The sequence below is a fragment of the Serinus canaria genome, chromosome 11, assembly GCF_022539315.1.
Source record: "Serinus canaria isolate serCan28SL12 chromosome 11, serCan2020, whole genome shotgun sequence".
In the NCBI taxonomy this organism is placed as follows: Eukaryota; Metazoa; Chordata; class Aves; order Passeriformes; family Fringillidae; genus Serinus; species Serinus canaria.
The window spans coordinates 12,396,806-12,422,167 of record NC_066325.1 but is presented as its reverse complement, the minus strand read 5'-3'; the positions used below and the strand labels follow the sequence as shown (position 1 = coordinate 12,422,167).

At 39.6% G+C, this 25,362-nt stretch overlaps 1 protein-coding gene across 2 annotated transcripts in view; it reads left to right on the top strand.

Annotated features, from left to right (window-relative positions):
- Positions 1 to 25,362, top strand: part of CBFB (core-binding factor subunit beta) — a 37,901-nt gene that overhangs the window by 7,462 nt on the left and 5,077 nt on the right. Inside the window, exons 4-5 of one of the 2 annotated variants that reach the window (XM_009090658.4) lie at positions 11,160 to 11,276; positions 15,409 to 15,504. In XM_009090658.4, the coding sequence (XP_009088906.1) occupies positions 11,160 to 11,276; positions 15,409 to 15,504 (213 nt within the window). Of the gene's footprint in view, positions 1 to 11,159; positions 11,277 to 15,408; positions 15,536 to 25,362 lie in introns of both variants that reach the window. The other variant, XM_018914626.3, reaches the window with a different exon arrangement.

Below are 25,362 nucleotides of genomic sequence, written 5' to 3'. Positions count from 1 at the left end.
AAATTGGATGGCTCACTGTAAGCCTAATGTTTCTGCTCATTTTAAACTCAAGTTTAACTTTTTTTTTTTTTTTTTAGATAGCTTTAACATTCTGTGCTGCCTTTGACCTGCAGCAAATTTAATTGTGTATTTGAGCAATTTTTCAGGTTTGTCATAGCAGAAGAAAAAGCAGCACTAAAAATAGGTCCCTAGATCGTAAAAATGATGGAACATTGTATTTCATTGGGATTGTGGGTGTGTGTGGGGTGTGTCAGATGCAGTGTGTGTCCTGTTTCTGGGGAGTTGGACCATACCAAGGCTTTCTAGTCATCGTGTTATTAGCTAATGTCCAGAGTGTTTTTATTTGTTTTTCCGTAAAGAATAAATGAATAGATGTTAAGAAATTGAAAGGTAGGCAATGTAGTAGTCTAATGTATTGCCTGAAATATTAGTTAATTAAACCTTGCAATTAAATGGAGAGCTTTATTTTCACCTTGGTTTTCTGGTATCATTAATGACTTGGGCTAGTTTTATTGTGATGAGTGAAATTCTGTAATTTTTATTTTAGTTTTGTACTGATGATATACGAAATTAAGGCTGAGCTGTGTATGGACTTCAGTACTTGTTGAAAACTAATATTTTTCAAAGTCCCTTTGTTTCGTTAAGAACTGTCTGGTCAACTTTCTTTGCATGATTCATTTTGTACTCTTCTTAGAGCAAGATAATGTCCCCAGTTTTCATTTCTTATTCAAGATGTTTCTATAGCTCCACTCTTTTTTACTTGAAAGAACATTAGTTCTCAGATATTCTTTTTCACTGTTTAAATACCAGTCACTGATGAAGTCTGTGAAGTTGTTTTACTTCCCCTCCCCTTGATTATAAAGTTCTCCATCTCATTCTAGTGCAGCTTTACTTCCTGTCTGTTTTTTGGTGGCAGCTGCTTGTAAACCAGAGTCTTCCACACGGGTTTATTTTGCTCTAATACACCATGAACTCTGCAGCTTTGGAGGAAAGACATCAGACATGATTTAAATTGATTCAGAGTGCCTGCTCTGCCACATGTGATGTGGCTAGGATTTCTACTCATTAGCCATTAACTTTGTTCTAGCCATAACTAAAGATTTTCAGTTTTCTTCCTAAAGATGCTGATTTTCTACTTGCACAGTTTTTTGTCAAAACTAGATTTTATTTTGCTCTGAGTTGCTGTTAACTGCTTGGATGAATATTAAAAAAAAAAAAATCTTTGTTATGCTGCAGGTGTTACAGCAGGAGCAGAAGTGTAATGAGAAATAGTTTTTATTAGAATACAACACCTATTCAAATGGCAGCCAATAGAACCAGCTTTCCACTTTTCCTGATCAGCCTTAAACAATTGTTAGCCTCCTACTCATACCTTTTTGGGTGTGTGATGACCCCAAAACCTTGTGGTAGCTGGGAGAGGTTCTTCTGTGAGGAGCAGCAGGTGGTCAGGGAAGGGACATCAGCTGCAGGGCTGTCTGTGTGCTCAGAGCCTCCGGGGTACTTTTGCCTGCTCCAGCCAAGGGAAGTGGTGTTGTCCTGATGAAACCCACATCAGTGTTCTTGCTTTTGATCTTTCTCAGGCTTTTCTGTGAGCTTTAAACAAGGAGGTCAGTGTGTGGTTATTCTCATAGCAGACAAATGGTTTTGGTGGTGTATCCAGTTTGTACCCAGCCTGGCTAAAAGCTTGATTTTTTTTTTTCTTTTTTTTTTTCCCCCCTTGGAGTTGCTTGGTGGGAGTCCTGTAAAAGCTTTGTGAATGAGAAGAATCCACTTTTCTTGATGATCCCCTTGATCAGTTTTCATCCAGGATCATCTATATGGTTTGAGTGATATACTGGTTTTCTATAGATGCTTGTGATTCTAAAATTTATTATGCTTGTGCTTAAGAGTCCTTTAGCTGACATAGACTTCTGTTTCTTTTTCTTTCTAGTATTTTTTTTTCCCAGCAACATCCTTTATTTATGTTCCTTAACCCATTTTTGCTTTAGATGAGAGTGAAACTTTTTCTCTTTTTTTTGTCTATATACTTGAAAGTGTTCTTCATTACGAGCTGCTGTTGCATGGAGGAGAGCTGTTTAATCCAAACTCTGTCTGAAACCACAGTCATAGTGTACCTATGCTTGTTCACTTTACCTCACAGTTAGGACATGCTTCTGTGTGCATACAGTTTATACACTATGAACTGTTAGAACTTGGATTTTGGGGAGAGAGATCTTTAGAGGACGTAGACTGGACACGTTGTCCTGGCAGACAGCCCCTGGCTGGGTTTGGACAGTTGTTCCTGCAGAGTGATTTATCCTCAGTGCCCTCCTCCACTGAGTGTGAGTCACCCCAGGCACCTCTCATGTGACAAGGACCCACAGCCTTTCCCCTGGAATCCTTTCACCCCCAGTCCTCCAGAATCCTTTTGGGACTGCCCACAGGCTCGTCCCTGTGACACAGCGCAGGCGGTGACGATGCCATTTTGAAACAAGGCTTGGGAGCAGTGCTTGCAGCACGGCTGTGGAAGTACTTAAGGGCTGCTGTCAGTAAACCTGCTTCTGCTTAGCCTTTAGTATGTATTCTAAAAGCAGTTATTCACTCATACTACCTTGAACTCTTTCCAGTGGCTTAAATGCACTCGTTTGAGTTGTACAGACAAGATTTCAAATATACCCATGTCATCATCCTAAAGTTTCCCAGAAGAGGAACAAAATTGGAGTTAGTGAGCTAAATTTTGCATTTGGAAAGCAGCTATATATAAGGACAGATGAGTGGTGTGTGGATGAAAGCAGTGCTTGAGATCTCCGCAGCATAGTTGCTGGAAGAAGTCCAGACATTTGGATTGTTGAATTCTCTTGTTTGCATATCTCCACTTACTAAGGAAAGTTGCTAATATTATGCTTCTTTCCTCTTCTTCTAAATGAATGAGAAAAGCAAGACAGTCATTGTTGAGAATGTCTGCTTCTTTCTGAAAATCACTTAATAATTCATATTAAAAATAAGAAAAATTCAATAAGATGATGAAACATTTGCTTCAAGAAACTGTCATTTTCTGAAAGCTACTGAAATGGTTCTTCAAGCTTTATTGTCCAAAGCACAAGTAATGAAATGAGCTCATTAGCTTGCATAATTGCAAGTTTGATGTTACTCTGTTAAGGACAATTTCCAGTCATTGCTAAGGATGTTCTCTGCAGAAGCTGATAGTTTTCTACAGAATAATTATGTCACTGTGAAATTTTATTGAATGATGAAAGCTGAATCTTTGTTATAGTATACAAAAGACAAAAAGCTACTAACATTATTTTAAGCCTTGATGCAGCACTACTTGTTGAGCAAATGTTTGAACAGTTTTTTCCAGACTTGAATCCTGCTTAAGGGGAAGGGTGAGGCTGTTGGAGTGCTCAAGAAGGCAATGAAAGCTAAAGGGTAGAGGAAACAGCTTTTTCTGTCCCTCTCTTGCTTGGGTCAGGGTCAGTTCCTGGATGTTTTTATTACCTGCTTGCCCATATTGTCAAAATCAGGTAACTTCTCTTTAGTATAGTTGAGTATATTTGCATTGTATGTTTTGAATTTTCAGTCTGAAAGTGGAGGATTAGCAGGTTGTTTATTTGCACCAAGGCAGCGTGGTGGGCAGGTGATGTGTTTTAGATAAACCTCTCTTTCTGATCCTCTAGTGCAGTTGCTAGTTGTAACTGATTTTTGCTCTGTGATTTTCTGAAAGCTTGAAAAGAACAAATTTCACAACCAATTTTGAAATTTGTCTGGAAAATATTCTGTCAACGTGGCAGAAAACTGTGTGTCTGTTAGTTTCTGGGTTTGTGAACAGAAGCATACATGTGTACTTGGAGCAGCAAAACCAGCAGCAATCTCCTGGCAATATTTTGCTGCAAAAGCATTATTCTTTGTAATTGTTGCAAGAAAAAATGGGTCTTTTTTAAATGCATGCCCTCTCCATTAAAAGGGAGTGTAGGTTTAAAATCCAGCCATCTCTCTCATGCAGAATCTAGTGTAAAGATAGGCTGATAAAAGACCCTGTAAAATTTCACAGGGGAAAACCCCAGCATATATTTGCCTTTCAGATTTTTCTTATTATGCTCCTTGCATTTTTGTTGATTTTCAGTTCCAGCTCTGTGGTTGGTTTTGTGTTTTGAAGGCAAATGGATAGAGCCTGAGCATGACATGCATTTCTCTTTGGGAGTCCCTTCTGTAGTGACAATGTGAAAACTAGAAGCCATCTACTTTTTGCTTTGTATTGGGGCTTTTTTGGTGGTTTTGGTCAAGTCTGGTTCATGTTTTCTGCTTAGTTGAGAAATTGCAGTATTTGGAATGATGAACTGTATCTGGAGACTTGATTATTAAATGATGAGTATAATTTCTGTGCAGTAGCATTTTAGTATTTTTTTTATCTGAGCTTCTAAGCATATGTACTGACCAGTGATCTTAATCCAGGAATAAAATGCTCCACAGATTTTAATCACATTTGTTCTGACATCCTTACTGCTTCATATCTGTTCTTAGTTATAGACTTGGTTTTTAGTTAAGTGAAATAGCAACCTGCATAATTTAATGAAACATTGATCTGCTTTCGAAAAGGAGTCATGATTACATAGTTGAGCTAACTATGCAGCAAAAACCTAACAAATGCAACCAACCAAAAAACCATAAAAATACCAGGTTTTCTACAAGGGACTTGTAAATTCTGACTCTCCAGTAAAGTTATGAAAATTCTTCTGCTATTCCTTTTTTTGACGTTTTAGAAACCACCCCCCCCACTGTAGTATTTCAGTAGTGCACAAAGCATGTTGAGAGAGGCTTTGTCACAGCTCTGATATCACTTACAAAGAAATTTTTGAAATTAGTGTGTGCGTGAGTATTTCTGCTACATAGAATTGTAAAAATGGACTATGTTGCATCTCAGTGTTTACTGATATTTGTAATAAAACCTGGTGACTTTCATAACCATATTTGAAAATTTAACATAGTAATATCTGACCATCAGGTTTTGCTATGAAGTTGAAAATTTTATTATGTTCTGAGGTGTTTTTCTAGTTCTGAATTGGAGTGCATTCTTTCCTCAGCTGTAAGTGAAACGTCTGTGTGTGGTCACAAGGAAGCAGAGCTGGAGGAACAGGTCCTAAGCAGAGAAAGGGTGGTGCTGGGCCCAAGGAGGTGCCCCTGGGCAGGGCTTCTTTCCTGGCCAGTGCTGTCCCAGGAGTCCCGCCTTGGCAGCTGCTCAGGAAACAGCAAGGGCCTGGTGCTGGTGGTGTGGTACAGCTGTGCCTTGGGTGCCACCCTTGAGAAACTTGAAGCTATATTCATGTTGAAAGCCACAATTGGGTCATTTATACACAAGTGTTTAGGAAAGGCTCTTGTTTGGTCAGAAAGTATCAATTCCCATACCTTTTTGCAGAAGAGTGTAATGTTTGAATTTTTAACAAAACTTCATTCTCAAATAATGGAAGGAATTCCAAGATGTAGCTTTTAAAATAGAAGATGTTTTCTTTGTGTGTTTGAATAAAGAATAATATGTTTTAAGGGATGAGACAGAAAGATGTAAACAAATTTAAAGCACTAGAAAGTCTTATTTTACTCATAGTCACTTTCTAAATGGGCTTTTTTTCAGCTGTTTCTATTTATGTTTCATTCCAGTTTAAATTATGTTGCAAGGCGAGAGTATGGGAGTCAAACTTTGGAAGTCAGATAAATGCTGTAAACTCTGCTCATGAGTTTGGTTGCTTGTCAGTAGTTTCTTATAAACCAGTGATCAATATCTGAAAGAATAGTGTGAAGCCTTGCATGAGGTTATCAGCTTTTGCTGTGACTTCAGTCGGTGTTATACTAGAGAAATTACTGTTCTGTTTTGTTCCCCAAATAGCTGAGGATTTTAGTGTATAGGTCCTGTTGCAAAGTTTCAGAAAAGCTTTTTTTGCGTTTTTCTCTTTTTTATTTTTTTTTTCATTTCACAGATTCCTTCCTCTCTCATGCTTTGCCCCCTCTTTGAAACCCAGGCTAGAGACCCTTCTCTGTGATATGAAAGTGAGTCTTTGTATTTTGGGGGGAACACAGGGATGGGATTGATGCAACTTTACCTTTCGCAGCAGTCCTGCCACATCTCTGTGGCAAGATCCTAGCATTTTAATGATGAAACTGTATAAATTATCATATACTGTTGCTCGTAAAGGAAACAGTTGAATACAAAATGTTCAAATGAGAAATTATTATAGGTTGTTTCCTTTTCCTTGCTAGTGTATACAGATAATGTCAAGAGAAGCTGAAACAATGAGGTTAGCCTTACCCCGTTTAACACTCTTCTTTCTTGAAATGTTCTAAGCTGTTTCTTTCTTAGTGGTCAGTGTTTCACAAATGAAATCACCAGGGAAATGCTGTTTCAGTGTTTAAAAGTGGGGTATGATTCAGGGGAAGGTGGGATCAGAAGTGGGATGGATGGATGGGCATGGCTCAGCCGAGGGAGGCAGCCCGTTATGAATGGGCAGATGTGTGCGTGATGAGGCACAGGGTGAGTCAGAGCTGAGCCTCTTCCGAAAGAATGCGTTTAGCTATAGTGTGCTGGGAAAATGAAAACAGAAGGGAGGGGACTGCACCACTTCACTGGGGACTGGTGTTTCCTGGGGGGTGAAGTTGATCTCGGTGGCGCTGGCTGTTGAGAGCCTGCTGATTCATTAGTTGGTGGGTGGTGAGAACTGTGTGCAATCGCTGGAGGAGGAAATGGCTTGGTTGCTGTAGGAGAAGGAGCATTTTCTGTAACTGCAGGATGTGTGGATGGAGCACACAGATAGCATTCCTCCAGCAGATCAGTTAAATACCCTGCTGGTGTGAGATAAAGGTTTACTAGATGACTAAAATAGGATGTGAAACCGAGGTTTTTTGTCTTGTGCTAAAACACAGTAGCTTTTAAAAAAGTAATTAGTTTGGATTTTAAAATATGAATGAATGGTGTTAGAGGAGCCGTGCCCCTGCCTGTTCTTAACAACAGAGATAACTCCCAGTTAATTGGACTTGGGGGAGAGGGTTGTTCATTTAAATGCAGATGAAAAGAAAGAACAGATTAGTTAAAAGAATACAAAAGGGAAGGTGAGATACACTAAATGGTGAAGGTGTGGCACAGAGGTCTTTGAGAACAAGCCAGCGGGAGGCCGAGGGAAGCACAAACACAGCTCAACAACTTAGAGCCCAGCTAAGCCTATTCATGCAGCACCTTCTCAAGTTTGTGTGTGTTTTTACAGTGCTGTTTGTCCTCTATCCAGATAATCTGCCCGGAGATAAGAGTGTTTGCTCTTGCTGCTTGTTCAGCCAGCAAGCAGAATATTTGTTCTAATACTAAAAGCCTGTTTCCAGTGTAAAAGTAACGTGTCTATGTTTCTCATTTAAAGATTCTAATGCTACTTGGATTTGTAGAAGGAGCTTGAAATAGAAGATGTCATTTGAGATGAAATTAATTCTGTAATAGCCACCTGAACAGAAATTCAGCTGCTATAAACTAGTAAAAGTGGCATCTTTCAGTACGTGACAGTTTGCTTAGGTCTCCAAGTCTAACAAAGCTTTGGCTGTGCTGGTGTGTGCAAAATGAGGGTGCAAAATGAGAGAGAACTTTCATCCTTCAACATGTGTACAAAGATTCTTAACTTATTTACACAACTGTTCACTGTCAGTGGCAGAATAACCATACTTCCTTTAGTTTATAGGATGGACTGTATTCTGAAAAGAGGCTGCTGCATAATTTAGCTTTTCCTCTTTTATGTCCCTATATTGATGTTTCTTTATGTAGCATTAAATATGAATTTGGTAATTGCCTGACTTGCAGCCTCTCCTCCTTTTTTTCTGTTCTGTAGTGCTTTTCACCTGTCTCTTGAATTTTACAGTACTGACTGCCAGGCATTTTTACAAAAAGTACCCATAGGTGTGGGGAGGATTTATAAAATTATTTAAGTGCAGGCAATCTGGGGTTAGCATGAAGCTTTGAAAGAGTTGTTCTAACAAAGACATGTTTTTATCTACTTCTATAATATTAGGAAGGGGGGGAATTTTGTGTCTTTTTAAAAATAATGCAATTTTTGCCCTTGATCTTCTACCATCACTGTCTTGAGGCAATTTTCAGAGTAGACAATTCAGAAATTTTTTAGAAGACCACTTTGCTGGATTTTGAGGTGACATAATAGATGTGTTCATAGACAGAGCAGTAATTTATTAATAATTCTGTTAAGTTCAGAAGCTGAAAGGGAACCAGCATGGCTTTATCTGAAAAGAAGGAAATATGTGGTTAAACGTTTTTGGCTATAATCTTAGGTGGTTTCCATTTTCCTGAAAGAGGAGATGGGGGAAAAGGAGTTTAAATTCCTTTCTCTAAAATAAATTAAAAAGTACCAGTATGCATTATTGTGTTTTAATGAGAGAAAAGTTCCTGCATAAGCCTGTGGGGTTTCAAGATGAATGATTACTACGTTTGAGTGATTGTGTGGTAATTTCAAAACTCAGAATATCTTGAGAACGAATTCATGCTTTCAGTAGTGAAAAATGTTTGTTTATCAGAGTTTTGAAGACCTCCTGAATCTGGTGGTGTAAGGCTTCCAGGGCTCTGATTCAGGAGCAAGGGCAGACTGCTTCATCTGGAAAGGTCAGGCTGCGTGCCAGAGGTTCCCAGGCTGCTGTGTCAGCAGCTCAGCTGCTGGCCGGAATCCTCAGGGCAGATTGGAGGGATCAGGAATCACATCAGCTCTGCCAGCTTGCTTCCCCTTTGACTTCTGAAGACTTTCATAGAATTTGTAGCACTGCTTGGGCTTCCAGGTGATGCATGAGGCATCACTGAGCCCTCAGCAGCTGTGTCTGAGCTATCTGCTGTTGCACTGAGGCAGGAAGTTTGTGTGTGAGGCACTGGCAGCTGCAGTGACCAAGGCAGTTGAGTGGCCACTGAAACGGGTTGGTGGCACCACAATATTTCACCAAAAAGTATTCCTGGACAGCTTGGAAAGCTGGGGTTTGACGTCTGTGGGAAGGCCTGTCTAATTTTTGGTGTCCTAGGCTCCTGTTGAGGCCAGAAGGATAGGGGAGGTTGAGTGAGAGGTAAACCCTAAGTGAAAGTCAGCAAAGTGCTTGTTTGCTCCTGCAAAACATAACCAGTATTAGAGTACAGGCTTTTTTGTCTTTACGACCCATGGTTAGCTTATACTGATCTTTTATTTCCTCTCTTGAATTATTCTTCATTTGCCTTAGAAGAGAATGACAGTTCTAATAGCCTCTTTTAACTGTCTTTCACTTCTCAAGTAATTAAATGCATCTATTAAATGGATGCTACATCCTTCATTTGTTTCTTGTGAGATGAATGGGTGAAGATTGTGCTGAAGGGCTGCAGTGTACTTTGTATGTTTGAAATGTTTAATCTTGAAATGAGGGCTGTGGGAGGTGGTTTCCTGGCAGTCCACATCTTACTCATGGTGGTTCTGACACCTCTGCTCGCAGAGGCTGTTGGCTGGTGAATGTGCCTGGTGTCCTGTCCCCACGGTGTCCTGTCCCCACGCAAGGCTGGGCTGTGGTGACTCTCTCAGATGAGCTGTGAGTGCAGGCACAGAAAGCCAGGCTGTGCTCTTAGCAGAGAGCCTGCAGTAGAAGTACTGGTGGGAAGAAGAGATGCTCAAACAAATAACATTTATTGCTTCATTATTGAGCTGCTGCATGTTGTACTAATTAAAATGTCTAAAGCTGTGTCACTTTATACCAAAGTGTGATAAGTTGTTAAAATCAGGCTTGGAGATCAAATGTTTGTTTTCTTTGGCAAATAACATTACTTGTTTGTCAGTTTGATTCATGTTATTTGCTCCCTGTTTTCCACTCATGGGTTGCCTTTCCTGTTGTTCAGTGCTTAATTCTGCCAGCACAGCCTTTGCATGAGGGGGGCTTCCCTTCCTCTGTGCCTCCTGGAGCCCTCTCTTTTTTCACTTGAGTGACCTTAGCTGGTAAGTGTGGAACTGAGCAAGCAGGCACAGTGGGGGCGCTTTGAAATGCGTTATAGTGCTAAACATCAATTAGGCTTTGATGAGGATTTGCCAGAGGATTAATTTAGAACTGTTAGAGAGGCACCATCTGAAAGTTCCCCTACCTAGCTGAGCCCCAGCTGCTCCTGAAGGCTGAAAAAACCTCAGATGGATTTGGAATGTCTAAGTAGTCTTATCACTTACCAAATTCATATTCAGTGGACAAAATCTGAAGTGGGTGCAGGTGTTTGCATCTCTGGTGATTCAGCATGGACAAACTCCTGTCCCGTGAGAGGTTCTGACTTGCCAGGTAGGCTGAAATAACTGTTCAAGGTTGATTTTTCTAACTTTTTTTCTTTTCTGTACAATTCAAGTAATTTTACTGTGACTCTGTTTTGTTTAAGAGGGATATTATGAAGTGTAACATGTCAAACTCATTTAGTTTTGTATTTGCTTCTTTTTAAGTTCCCTTGTGACATCACTTTGTGCACTGTTTTCTGGATGTAGGGCCGTAAGATCACACATTATTCCGTGCTGCAGCACAAAGCACAGTGCACGTTGGTGCTGTACTTGGGTTCTCATCAGCTGGTGTTGCTTCTTTTGAAAAGCCTTTCACACATGCTAGAATGACACAGGAAGAATTCCTTATTTTTAGCATGATGTATATGTCATGTATTTTACTGAACTCTGAGAAGTTTGTAAATTTGAGGAGGACTGAAACCAGTGCTTGGTCTTTCTTGAAATCACTCATTTATTGGGATAAAATAGTGTTTCTTGGGTGTAGGAAGGAGAGTGCTCATTTAACTATTTAGATGTGCTGTAGGGTCCTCCCTGACTGGCAGCATGCCACTTGCTTTGTGACACCAAGGTAGGCTGGCAAGAAAAACTCCTGGTTTAACTGCAAGCATAAGAATTCTAACTAAATCCTGGTGCACGCCAGTTTATAAAATGAGAACACAACTTAAATTTATTCCATCCAGTACAGTAGGCAAAAGTTAAAGCACTCACTTGATTAAAATGAGTTCTTGGAAAGGAAGCAGTAGAAGCTGTTAAATGGAGTCTCATGTTACCAGCTGGTTTGGATGTTCTTCTAAGAATACATATAGAAGCTTCCTGGCTCAGTATTTTCATTGTGCAGGCACATGTGTAAGAGCTTGCAAATTCATAGCATGTGTTTTGCTTTTATTCCAGGTGTACTTGAAGGCACCTATGATTCTCAATGGTGTCTGTGTAATCTGGAAAGGCTGGATAGATCTCCAGAGACTGGATGGTATGGGCTGCCTGGAATTTGATGAAGAGAGAGCGCAGGTAAGGCAGTCTGCCCTTGGCTACTCACATATTTGTTTGTTCTTCTGGAGGGAAACACACTTTTTGCCTTCACTCTGAGTACAAACTCCAAAGAAAACTTGCAGTATGGAAGTTCAGAAACGTGGCTGTAGCTAAACATTACTTTAGCTACATTAGGTCAAAATGTTAGGGGCAGGAGTAGTTTGTAATTTACACCTTGGAGTGATTTTGCACTGTTATTATGCTACAGAGTAATAAAGTATTTTAAAACTCTGATTCATCCAAAATACAAAGAACACTCATCTATTGTGCCTTGCCTCTCCCTAACTTAAACTAATTTGCATATTAATGAGGTGATGTTAATGTGAGTATGTTTGGGATTAAATAGAAGCACTTTGACACAAAGTCCCAGCCCTGATCGCTTCCTCCATGATGCCTAGAAAGAGAGAATAGTCCTGCCACCCTTTGTGAATCCATGAGAAAAGCCACAGACCAAAGCTTTTACTCTAAATCCGCTCTTGCTGTGCATTCACCTCTTTCAAAGCTGTGTCAGTGACTTGGGCAAGCTCAATTCCAGCTGCAGCAGAGTCACTGCTGCGGACCCCATGGATTAGGGGGCCTTCAAGCTGTAATGCCTTACACAGCCCTGAGGAATGTAACATAGATCCCAAGGTTCTTGATCTGCAGTTACTGAGTTTGATACACAATGCTAAGTCACAGGACTTCTGAGCAGAGAGCAGGCTGATGGGAACATGCACTTCAGGAGGAGACAGTGTCACCCTTTCCAAAACTGGAGGGTGCCTGAAGAAAGTGGTCACCCTTCCAAAAAGGAGTGGGGTCAGGTTACCAGTGAGTTTAATTTTCTCTTCTTAATTTCCCAATAACTGTTTTTGCAAGTGCTTAGATTACTTTAGTTTCCCAGAGTGTGTATGCTGTCTTAACAACACTTAACAATTCCCTTGTGCTGTCTTCAGAAAGTGTTTGTGCACTGAGGTTGTGACTTACTCTTTGTGTGTGTGAGGGGATGTGTGCATGCTCTCAGGTGTCAGTGCTTTCCTGAGTTGTGAGTAAAGGGTGCTGAGCTGGAGGTGTTGCACTGTGTGGATCTACAGAGATGTTTGCACTCAGTTACAGGTGTGTAACTTGGTTTTAGTTTGTGATTCTTGGTGACTCTGAGGTTGTCAATGGTCATTCTATTTGCTACAGTAGTAGTACCTAAGGGTGCCCAGTGTCATAAAGAATGTACAGACACAGGAGAAGCTGCACTCTTATATGTGTTAGTATTGTAAACATTTAGGCAATCTTTCCCATTCTTCAGTTTCCTTTTTCCTGTATCTGTCGCTGCTTCCTTGTGTAAAACTGTTGTAATATTGCTAATGCAATTGACTGAACTGCTGACTTTGATCCCAAAATAACACTGATGTCAGAAGGGGCTTAAGTGCCTCATGTGGTATTGCCTGTGTCCCCACTGTCCTTTGTAAGAGGTCCAGCTGCTCTTCACACCCCCCTCATTTTTTGGAAGCTTGTCTTAAGCAAATGTAGTGCTCTTGCATTTTACTGTCTCTTACCACTTCATGCTAATGCTGGGATCAAATAAAATTTTTCTTTGCTGTCGTACTTCAGAAAACATACTACCCTTCACAAGGTCAACAAATACTTTAGAAAGAGAATCCACATGTGTTAACATTGAAATATTTTAATTTTACCTGCTAAGCTACTGTGTTTTCACTCAATCAACAGCCTATCCATGTCTTGCTACTAAATGGTCTTGCTGAAAGCTCTGGTTCTGCTGCTTGCTCAGACTTTGATGGACCAACACACACAAAGCTGTACATACATGCTTGAATATCTTCCCTCTTTGGGGCTGAAATTTCCCTGGATTTGATACTTGAGTGACTTTAGGAGACTATTTCTGTCTTCAGTACTTTTGCACCTCTTCTGTAGTAGAGCATCTTGCTATCTCTCCAAGTCTTGTCCTGCTGGTCTGCTGTGAGAATTTGTGTATAAGTGTAGGTGTGTGTAATCTTCTTTTTTTAAAATATTTTTTAAAATTTTAATTTCTGGACTGGGAGGTTTGGTTTTGTTCTGTTGTCATGTTGATTGCTCATTTTGTTCCTCATGTTTTGCTTATTCTTACTTTTCTTTGTAAATCTATACCAGCAACATTTTTATAGAATAAAACTAAGATGTATAAGTTTTCTGGTCACATAGAGCTGAATTTGCTAGGCTATTATTACTAGAATTGAGTGACATAAAAAAAAAAATCTTTGTTAAATTTCTGTTGTATCAAGTTGGATTGTCGGTTGATTTGTTATAATGTATCCCCAAGAGTAGAGCAGAATTCTATGTTTTACTAAAAAAGTTCTGATGCTTTTATCCCTTTCTCAGACATGAGCAAACCAGTGTTTCAGCTGTCAACACATCTTCATTCTTGATGTCAACATACTGATTTTTTTCCCCATGAATTTCTAATTTAGTTTCTTTTGGTTATGACCATTTCTTTAAAATATTCCATCCGAGGCTGTATGTCAGCCTTTTATTTCATGACCACTCTAAATGACGGTAAAATGCAAAAACCTTCACTAAAAAAGAATCTTCTATTTAAGTCGGATTTAAAATAGAAGGTAATAAAGACATACATCTCTTTTGTAAACTAAAATTAAGGCAGCTTTTCTGGAGTCATGTGGGGCATGAGCTTATCTGTTCTCTCTAACCTTCTGCATTATTAAGAACAAACTCACTTTCCAGGCTCTGACCCTGGTTTCTATGCCTTGTATGAGCACTAAAAGGGCTGTAAAGAGCGAAATTCTAATCTTAAAAAGGTAGATGGTGTTAAAGTATGATCTTGTTGGCAGCTTTGAACATTGCCCTCGCCTCCCCAGAATGCGGCGGCGCGAGGCAGAGCCTGGGCCTGGCAGCTGTTTGTATTTCCCTGCCTTGGGCCACGAGGGAGCCCCTGCACAGCACTGCACAGAGCAGCTCCAGGGCCACGATTGTGCCCACGGCAAAAAAGGCAATTTAACATTTTCTCAGGCTGGGGATGCTTTATCTTAAATTGAAAAATTTATGCACTTAGTCCCCAGGTATATTAAAACTTAGTTTTGCTCTCTATGTGTTTATGTCCTCTAACAGTCAAGGTCAGCTTTTTTAAAAAATTATCAACTTTAAAATAACATTTGCATGTATGTGGGAATTGTCAGCAGAGTTAGTAGTAATTACAGTTGAAGAGCTAGAAGGAGGGAGAGCCAACACAGTTTATCCCTTTCTCGTTTGTGGGGCCTCTTCAGATGGGACTCATCCATTCTGATGGGGAACAGTAAATGTGTTAAAAGGTCTCTTTAAGAAAAATAACTTCCAACCCAATTAATAATGGCTCCACATATTGCTAACACTTTCTTTAAATCTTTAAAACATTTTCTAATAGAAAATACAGTTTGAAGCTTTTTTTTTTTGATTGTTAGTTTATTAAATCTGTTCCTGTGCATAAGCCATTATTGGAAATAAGCAAAAGGGCTGTTGAAGACCTGCGGGTTTGTCCTCTGTTGTATGGGAATGTGTGCAAATTGGTGGAGGAATAATTTCTGACTTGCACTTTCCTGTGGATCAAAATTTAAATAATATAAATGATACACAAGTACTAAGAATGTTCATACTGATGCATATGCAGCAGCTTTTGGTAAAATGAAGGATTTATTTGGTTTGTAACTTTGGTAATACTTACTTTTAAATGCTAGAGAATTAACTTACCACTGTTTGTGTAGTGGACTCTATCTAGCTATACCTGTCAATACTGTCTTCAAAATGGCTTTTATAAGGAGAATAAAATGTATTGCATTTTACACAGAACTTCTGAGAATTTCTAGCCTTAAAATAAACCCAGCAGCATTTAAACTACTTTGGAACAGGAGCTCTCCTTTGAAAATGTATTTCAGTGGTAGCTGCATTCCAGCTTTGGTTATTTCTACTGCTGTAGTGAAGGTGAGTAATATTTCATTAACCTGTATTGACATTTGTGGGAACCGCCTGTGTTCTAGCAGGTTCTGCAGGACATACTGGACTTTGCTGCCAAGGGGTAGTTAATATTCAAAAGAAATGTGATTTGGTGGAAATGAGGGTCACCTTTTGTGTCACTCTGTGTCATCTGCTTTGGTAGCAGGAGGATGCATTGGCACAACAAGCCTTTGAAGAGGCTCGACGAAGAACTCGTGAATTCGAGGATAGAGACAGGTCTCATCGGGAGGAAATGGAGGTGAGGGTTTCACAGCTGCTGTCAGTAACTGGTTAGTACTTTCCCAAAACTTTAGCTTGTTTCCATTTATTTGTCTGTTTGTGCAATGTTGTGTATTGTGTTTGTTCAGTGATGTTATATAAAAATTGCAAAATGGATTGGTTTTTACTCCTGTAAAATGGATTTCAAGTTTTTTAAAGTTTTGATAAGAATTCTCTGATGTACTTTTTTCCTTTCTGTAGATGGTCTTTGCTGTGGGTACTTAAGCTGTAAAAACATTTATTCAAAGACTTGCCATTTCTCTCTGGAATTATACTTTAATAGTTGAGAGAGGGATCTTTTGCCTTGTGCATTTCTCATGAACACAGAAAAGGCCTTGGGAGCTGCAGGGGCAGAATTTTGGAGCTTTTTATCCCACGTTTTGGGAAAAATTACCAGCCAATTTAATCAGATGCAACAGTGTGCTTTCTTGTACAGGCTAGTTTTATTGTCTTCTCACCTTTTTTTTACTGAGGGGAAGTCTCATTCCTTTTTTTTCACTGGTTTAGTTTCCCTGTTTTGTTCTTTGCTTCTTCAGGGCCCCACAGTCTTGAATCTTGTTCTTTCTTGATGAAAGCAGAAATTACTGGGATTGAGAAAAGAAGAGCCAGGAAAGGGAATGGAAACCAGCTGCTCTGAGATGTCAGAAAGGCGAGAGCTGTAAGAGGACAAGTAATAATACATAAGGGGAGTTGGCAAGTTAAGGCAGGCTGCAGGTCAGGAGAGAATAGGGAGAACACAGAAAGGCTTTGAATTTCTTTCCCTTACTAATGCTGTTCCTGCTTCATCAGTAGAGCCTGACTTAACTGTAATCAAATATGATCAATCTGCTGGTTCTATGGTTTTTAGAAAATTTGATTATTGCTATTGCTAAGCTACTTTTCCTTTGGCATTCTTTCGGATAATTGGGATGATCAGACAGACTTTTTTCCCTTCCAACTACAACTGGAAGGCACTGAGCATGAGAATGAGAGGGAACAGATAGGCACAGAGGATAATATCTCTCTTTGAAGAGGCTGGAGTGTGTCTCCTTGCAAACACTGCTGCAGCCAGGTCAGAAGTCAGCTATAACAAAGGTAAAATCCTTGCCTTGGAGGCTCTGCTACCGCTGGATTCTTGGAGCAGCTGCTGGATTGCCTGAATAATTCTGTCCCACCATAGCTACAACCTGCTTGTAAGTTCACTTCAGAAGGAAGGTAGAATTAGCTTTAAGCTGTTCATGAAGACCTGTGCCAGCCTGCTTTGCTGTTAACAACATAGTAGGAACTTTAGGTCCAATCTTATGTCTTTGACCTCGATGTACTTGAAACTTTTCTTGATATATTCTCCTTGCACTGTGCCCTTCATCCCCCCTCCTCTTATTACAGAGAAGCCATGTGCATGCTGAAGGTTAAAAAAAAATGAGGCTTCCTGAAATAACTTCTGGAGTTCTGAGACAGTTAATTTTCCTCCAAGTGTAGAAAACGTTTACTTGCAGCTAGGCTGTGCAAAAACACTATTTCAATTAACAGTGAGATGGAGGTAATATTGAGCATCTGGGGCTTCATGACAGACATCAAAACTCATGACACTGAGACACAAAAAGCAACATTCTTGGCTGTCTGCAGGAGCTGGATTCAACAACTTCTGAAAACACTTGCTTTCAATAAGGCAGAAGGCAGTTGCTATTAAGTGATGTCCTTGTTAGCTGTTGGTACCCATTTTCTCTTGAAACAACAACAGCTGTTGTCCCAGCTCTGAAGCACTGGTATAGATCACCTACAGAAAGGAAGAAAAGAAAAATTACGGACTTGAAAAATGTTTAAGTAGAATGAAAAGTATTATCAAAGGTTGTTTCAAATTTGTGATGTCAAATGCAAATCTTTAATAATTGTAATATGTTGTTTTGCATACTTTCCTGCTTATTTTGCTGTGCCTCTTCGATATGTCTAACCAACAGATTTTTTTTCCTCCTGTACTCGTAGGTCTATAATTAGTTTTTACATTTCAGATTTTGTTCCTGTGTTTGGGGTAAGATGCCCTGAACATATATCTGCAATGTTTACAGACAAGCTTTTTTACTCTTGACTGCATAAAAATCAGAATTGAATTGGGATGAGATGGTAGAGAACAGAAATAAACTTACAATGCATTCCTAAAGAGGAATCAGATTTCCAAATCATTCATTGTTACCCTTCTTTTCAATCTAAGGCAGCATTTGGGCAGAATCAAATGAACTTTAATCAGTAAGCACTTGGTGTTCATGATCCTTGTACCAATTCTCAATAGAAAGTGATGCATAAAAGTGCATTCATGTGTTTGTTGTATTTGTGGCCTGTATTGAATTTTCTGATGCTGACGTGCTCAGTCAGCTTGGAAATGCAGTTTGTCAGTGGCACCCTTCTGATGATTGCATTGCTGACAGCTGCAGAAACCTTAATCCAGACTGCCTTATGTTCTGTTTCTGTAATTTCAGTGGGGCCAGCAGTATCTTTGGTTTCACTACAGAGATGGTACTTGAAGGCTTTTGTATGGGAAACACCAGTTCTAAGTGTGCTCAGTGAATTTTTATGTGTGTTATGCTACCCACAAATGAAGATACTTTCCTTGTGATCGTTTTAAGATGACTTCTATACAACTTTCATCCTTAAGAAGATTTTAGATTTTTCTTTTCTGCCATGCTTGGCATGGACAGTAAAACTCAGAATTGGCAGATGTGGAACAGGATCTCATCAGTGTTAATGATGGTTTTAAGAATTGCAACACTGTAGAAAATCAGGTTATTTCTGACAGTAGAATTACAGTTGAAATGCCTTTAATAGAGACCAGATTCTGCTTCAGTGGGGGAGGGAGGGGGAATCCTGCAATATTCCACCCACTCCTACCCAAAACAGAGGCGCCAGCTCTTTGGAAATATTTATCCATCCAAAGCCTGGCAGCATATGAAAATGATCAGATTTAATTATTTATTTATACAGTTTTCGGGGTAGAAAAGATTGCCTATTCTAAGTCTTTCTGTAGACTTAACAAAGTCTGTAGAGTTAAAACTCCCCACAGAGGAGCGGTCAGTGATAACTCATTGAAAACAATGTTAGTGTCTTGTGTGTGTCTTGACAGTTGGATTATATAGAAGGGTGACATTTTGCAAGGGGAAAAAATTGCAAGTGCAGTAGCAATTTAGAAATTTTCACTTTGCTAATTTTCATTTTTAAGTATTCTAAAAAACTCCCAACCAATTAAAAAAATTCTTCCCCCTAAAAAAAAAAGGGGGGGGGAAAAAACCCCTTCAGGGTGTTGTGAGGTTTGTTTGCCATCTTTTCATCATATAGAATCCCTTCCATTCTAGTTTAGCACACCATATCTTTATTTTAATGAACATATTCTTTGCATCTGAGGGCATCTGAGGTGGATTGTACTTGAATTTTCAAAGGTGATCATGTTTTTGTGCAATTAGAGCACTCTGATGTAAACAGGGTGGGAGTGGATTTAGGAATTTTCATTGAAGTTTTTAAGCACCTCTGAGTTGAACTGCCTTCTGTTACATTTTTAACATAGTTTGTTTTGAATACAAGATGCTTTTGAGTTTTTATATCAACTTGTATAGCTCAGTTACATCAAATACTGCAAATCCAGCCTCACTCTCCAGGATTCTTTTGTTTCAAAGATGCTTTTGAAGTCAGTGACTGTTCTCAGTGCCTTCAAAATTAATAAGGTATCCCAATGACTTTTACTTCTACAAAAATGTTGGAATGCTGAGACAGAATGTTTAATAATACACATTAAGAAAGACCTTATCCCCATTTAAAGATTGTTTAAAAAATGAGGTGTATGAACTTGAAGTATTTGTACGCTCCCCTTTGCCAAACTAGAAGAGCAAGGAGACTGAAGGGATGTTGGTGAGGCAGATGTTTAATTTTCATGTCTTTATCTCCTTGTGTCGTGGTTGGGAGTCAGTCTGAGTGTCTCTGCTGTGGTTTCAGTATGAATGACCAGAGTTAGAGTCAGGACAAGAAGTGTTCTGCAGAAATTACTCTGAAGTTGCTGTCTAGACGTGAATTTCCAGGAAGAGCTTTTGCTTGTTTTTCAGTCTTCTAGCATAGTGGCATGATGCAAAAATGTGTTACACTGTCCAGAATGGCTTGGAGACATTTAAACAGCCTCTAGTTGGTGAAATTAGAATGTATTGGAAGCAATGGTCCGTGTTCAATGAGGAAAGCTGCAAGCAGGTGCCTCCAGACAGCTCTTTGCTGGAGCAGATGGCACAAAGCCATGGATTTTCAAGGGGTGGGTGAAGAGAAGAGGCCCTCTGGTGTGTTGCTGTGTGCAGGTGGGGGTATTTTGTGGAGGTTTGTTTTATACAGACCAACTGTAATTTTAGACTTGCACTGATCTGTGTGAGTACACAGTTTGTCCAGCTGTGCTCTCCAGAGCTTGGCTTAGGATGTCCCCATGGCTTTACTTGGGGATGGGTTGGATCTGCTCTTAGTCTTCCAATGTAATTTCTTCAAGTATTTTTGAAATGTCATATTTTTCTACTTTGTGTTCCTTTCCTGTGTTGCTGCCATGCTCTTTATTTTAGCAACACTGTGAGTAAAGAGACGGAGTGGTTTGCTCTCCCTAAAACAGTCTAGTCTAGCAATCTGTCTGTTTGTGGTCTTGTGCTAAATATAAATTACATTAATGGCTGAGCAGAGCCATTTTGGGAAACTGCATGAAATTCCCATTTTAAAAACCTCCATTTTGCTGAAAAAACCCTGTTTTGGAGCTTGTTTTTCTTCCAGAAGCAATCCCTCTCAATACAAAGCACCAAAAACCCCCACCAACCCCACCCTTTAAAGAGTGCTGGAGTAAAAATTTACCTTAATTTTAAATGTGTGCTGCCCTAGGTTTTTACATATTATTCTTGTTTGTTGGGAATTACCAGTTGAAATGGGCAAGATACATTTAATTTAATTTTGCTGAAGTTGGGAACTCTTAAAAAACAAACAGGATTTTGTTACAGAAATGTAAACAGTTTACAGTTGAAAGAAAACAAAGTAGTAGGACTGGCTTTCATGTTCTTCCCAAGGTTCTAGACAGTGAAATTATTCTCTTTTTCTTAATTTTTTCTAAGATGAAACTCCTAGTGTAAATAAATGCTCTAACTAATTATATTTTTCTCAAATACAACTGGCTTCAGAAGAAAGTATAGTATTACAATAAGTATGTGGGGACTTTTGTTTTTAATTTTGGCTTGGGGTTTTTTTAAAAAAAATTTCTCATCAGATTTTAAGGGGATTTTTTCCTTATTAATCTGGAATAATTTAATTAGTGTTTATTATATGTACTCTCCAAACTGATGATGATAGAAAAACAGTATAACCTTTAACACAGGTTTTTGGATATGAAAGAAACCCAAACTGTTGATTTTTCAGATGCAGTGGCTAGTGTAGACTTGGTATGTGCTTGTCCACAAGCATAAATAATTTGTTTAGATGCAGAATGGATACAACATAACTTGGAAAGAGGTGTTTGAGTGGGAGTGTGTTGCCTGGAGAGGTTCTGCAGTGCCAGTCCAGTACAAGAAGGCCAGTTAAGTTATGACTGGCTTGCTTCACAAGAACTTATATAGCTGGTGCTTGTGCAAAAGTGCTGTAGAATGCATAGATCAGAAAAACAATTTGTGCTGTACAGAATCAATGCTGACTGTGGGACAGAGGAGATCAATCTTGCAAATCGGGGAATTCTGTAATATAAGCGTCTTCTCTCAGTCAATGAAGGTTAGAAAGGGGCTGAGCAACAGAGGAATACTGTCTGGAGGCAATCAATATTAATTATAAATTTATAACCTTTAGACCAGCTTTCAAACAGTGCTTTCTAAAAGGGAGCACTTCAAGCTTTTTTCCCTTGGAAAAGAAGTTTAAATATGAAAGTAAAAATTTCAGTCTCTACTCAACACTCTTCAGAGCTACCTATTCCTGCTGTGCTTTTTCCTTCCTTGGCTTGCAGTGACCTTGGTCCACTTTGGGGCAGCAGAATCATTACCTTTGTAATAGCTTTTAAACAAAGATGCAGCCATTGCAAAGATTTCAGGTGAGGGGGTACACGGGGGTCAGAAAGCAGCTGTGCTGCTTGGCCTGGACATGCTCTGCAGCTCTCTCACAACCTGTGGGAGAGCAGGCTCTGCAGGTAACACAGTTCATGTGTGTTTTCAGTCTGTTCCTAGGAAGTAGATAGTAGTTTGAAATGAAGTCTTGATGGAAGTTAAGTGCTAAATAACTCTTATCAATGGCCTTTGTCAGGAAAATGTTTTATTTTGACTTTCAGTGAGCTTGAAAGACAATCAGAATGGAAGCAGGAATAAAAAAGAGCATTGGGTATAGAATTCATGGCATTAATAGTTCTTCAGTTGCTTCAGTCTAACATCCAGATCTCTTGCCAAGTTTGAGAGCCTGTTTTCCATTATTTGCATAATTTAAGTGGTGCTTGACATTATAATTTAGAAAGATCAAGGCTACTCCTTCCCAGGTTCAGTGAAAAGGAGAGCTGATAGCAAAATGAATGTTATGGGCAGCCAACAAAGCAACTGCAGAGACTGGATCCAAGCCATGAAGTCTGATGCTGATAGCTATGCCTGCTAGGAATGTGGTAAAGATCATATCCCCTGTGCTGCCAGGGGCTCATGGATGCAGTGTGTAGTGGTGCTGCTGTGGCTGAACTTCTGAGAAGTGCAGATTGAGATCTCTGTGCAAGGCCCCCAGAGAGTAGGGAGCACATGGGCTTCTTCATCAAGCTGTGACCAGAGGAGTTCTGTGATATATCAGTTGGCAGCCTCACTGTGCTGTAGGGCCCCAGCTTTGCTGACTCCAGTTCTGAAGGCTGGGTTTCTCCTGCCCTTCTGTCTAGTAAAGGTTACTGGAGGCAGGGCCAGCACTGTGAACCATGTTCACATCTCCGTGGGAGAGGCTGTCTTTAACCAGCAACTCAGTTTTCAGCTCATTGCTGTGGGTCTGCCTCAGATACCAGGACTAATGTGAAGGTGAGCTTGGGTGTAACTGGTCATTTTTCTGAGTATTGCTCTCTTTATTTCAGGGCTGTTTTTGGTTTGTTTTTTTCTTTTTTTTTTCATTTGGGTGGTTTTTATCCTGTGGTTGTATACTTTACTTTGCAGATACTTTTTAGAATTCTCAGGTTTGGTTGGTTGGTTTTTTTTTTTTTATCCCTTTTCAGGAGGTTGGCAGTCCTAAGAGAATCCAAATGTTCACTGTTTAGTTTTTCATAGCATAGCCTGATTTTTCACTTATTTAGTAAATTATAGATGGCAGATGCCAAGGCACATAATGCATTTGCTCTGTCTGTTTAAACAGGACAGAGCTGCCAGAATCCAATTAAAGAACTGCAGTGGAGTTGTCCATGAAGAGACTTTATTTTGGCTATTCTTTTTGTGACAGCCCTTCATCAAATTAGCTCCCTCTTCCTTCCCTCCTCTTCACCAGTGTCCCAAGTTGTAAATGCAGTGGGTATGGTTGTATTTGTCATTTCACTGTGTGGCATTCAGAGGTCCCAATTTTCCCTACTGCTTTTTTTAAGTGATTCATAGAAAGGGAGGGCCATCTTCATGGCAGCCCTGTCCATCCTTACTAAATTTGCTTCCAGCTTTCTCAGTTCTGCTTTCTCAGAGATATCATGTAACCCACACAGTGGGACTGCATTATCTTTTCCTGATGAGCTCATGTGGTAAGAGGAGTTGGTTTCCTTAGGTATGTTTGAGGCCTCAGAACATGCACAGGAAGGGGCTGGTTAGAGATGCTTTCTTAAAGTCAGTTTAAGGAGTTCTGTAGGCACAGTTGGAAGCACAATAGGCTGCAGCGTGGGGCAGGATTGAGTGGTTGGAGGAGGTGGATGTGTTCTGGCTGTCTTGGCTGCTGGAGGAACTGCTTATGTGCTACCTTCCTTATTGCCCATCTGTTTTTCCTCTGTGCCCCAGTAACAGATATAAAGTCTCCAATGTGGTTCTTGTTCAGAAAAGTAAATGATAAAACTTACTGATTTAATCATTCCAAGCTATCTAGTTTATTGAGAAGAAAGATAATATGATACAGATATACTGCATCTTACTCTTGCTAGGACTTTCAGTCCATTCCCCTTAGCCTATATTTAGGCTTGGGAAAAGCTCAGACATCAGAGGTTAAAGAGAGCAGAGGTGTAAGGAGTACTATAGGGCACACTTTCTATGTTTGCTTACTCTCAAGTCAAGATGCTTTTTTAGTAACTCTTCTCTTTTTTGTCAGTCATTACCCCCATGGTACCAGCATTATGAGTTCAGCATGAATAAGTCTAGAGTAGCATTTGAAAGGAGGCTTTGAAATGGTTTTTTGCCAAATACGTTCCTGCAATTCTTTCAGTTGGTCATCACACCCTCTCCAGGGTTAGAGGTTTTCAATGGCTTGTGGCCAGTTACGATTCCTTCTGTGCAGCAGAAGATTTGCATGGCTTCATGTTCTGAAAGCTGAGTGCAAAGTATTTTTCAGTGTTGAAACTCCTGATGTGTCCATCAGGTTAACTCTTCTGTTCCTGGATATTTGGAAGAAAACTGGCAATGTTGGTTAAAATACATTCATTTTTAGGATAATTGCAGCTCTGGTGGGATCTCTGTATTAATTACAAGTTTCTCACAAGCAAATATTTGTTATCCTTTCACTAAATAACAGATGAAGAACATGTGAGGTAGTGCTCCTTCAAACTTAAAATCAACGTTTGACTGAAAAAAATGAAATACACAGAGAAAAGATGAATAACTGCTGTTTTCTCATGGCTCATTAAGCATGACTCATAGCAGTGTATTCCATTTCCCAATGGCAAAGATAGATGCATCTTTCTTAATTGAAGCAAGTCTCCTTAATCCTTGAGAAGCTGAGCCCATTATTCACTGAGAGTAATGCTGCTGATTTTGTGTGGCAGCAAAAGATATGCATTTCAAAAATAACAGCAAAAACTGCAATTTAGAGGATTGATTAGCTATGCTGGGGAGTATAGGACCCCCAGTGGTGAGAAGTCTGGAAATTGCTAGTTTATATCTATAAAAGGGAAGTTTTAGCTTCCTGTAATAGACTGAGAACTAGCAGATACTACCCTGCTTGTGTAGGGCCTTCGTGTGATAGTCACACTCCTCCTGCAAGGGGGTGTTAAGGATCTCGTGGCATTTCTTATGGAAGTTATATTTTCCAATTGTCAGTGGACAAAAATAGCACCCAATGCTTCTTGCTCCACAGTGTGCTTCCTGTCTTTGTACAAAGTGATTTTTCTAGTCTTTACCAAGCATCTTTTAATTTTAGTATTTTTCTTTCAGCCTGTGAAGCCCAGTTGTAGTTGCTGTATACTGAGCACGTTGTGCCCTGGCAGAATGTCTATGACTGCTAGAACAAGCCTGCCTCACACATTTGTCTTTTTGCACAGTAGTAGCACAAGGAAAGGAGGGTGCCTGAGTCAGAGCTGTCATTCCAACATGTTGCAGTTGCTTGTGTAAATTCCCACTTACTGAATTGCAAAATTACACCTTTATCCACATACACTGTTGTAAGATATTGTAATGACTGGTTTTGGTATACTTGAGGTTCATTTGTAATGCTTTTTGCATATCACTTGAAAGGGCAAATCTGGTAGTTGTTCACTAGTGGCTTCTGCAAACTCTACTTGTAGCAATGAGGTCACAAATCATGCAAATTCCTTCATATGCTTTGAAAGAAAGGGCCACTTTAAGCAAAGCATAAATGCAACCATATGCTCATATCTTGGAGCCTTCACTGAAATTTGATAATAAAATTGCTGTGCATGTGATTTGTTTTCTGAAGAAGAAACACTGTTGTTTTTAGAGCACTAGTA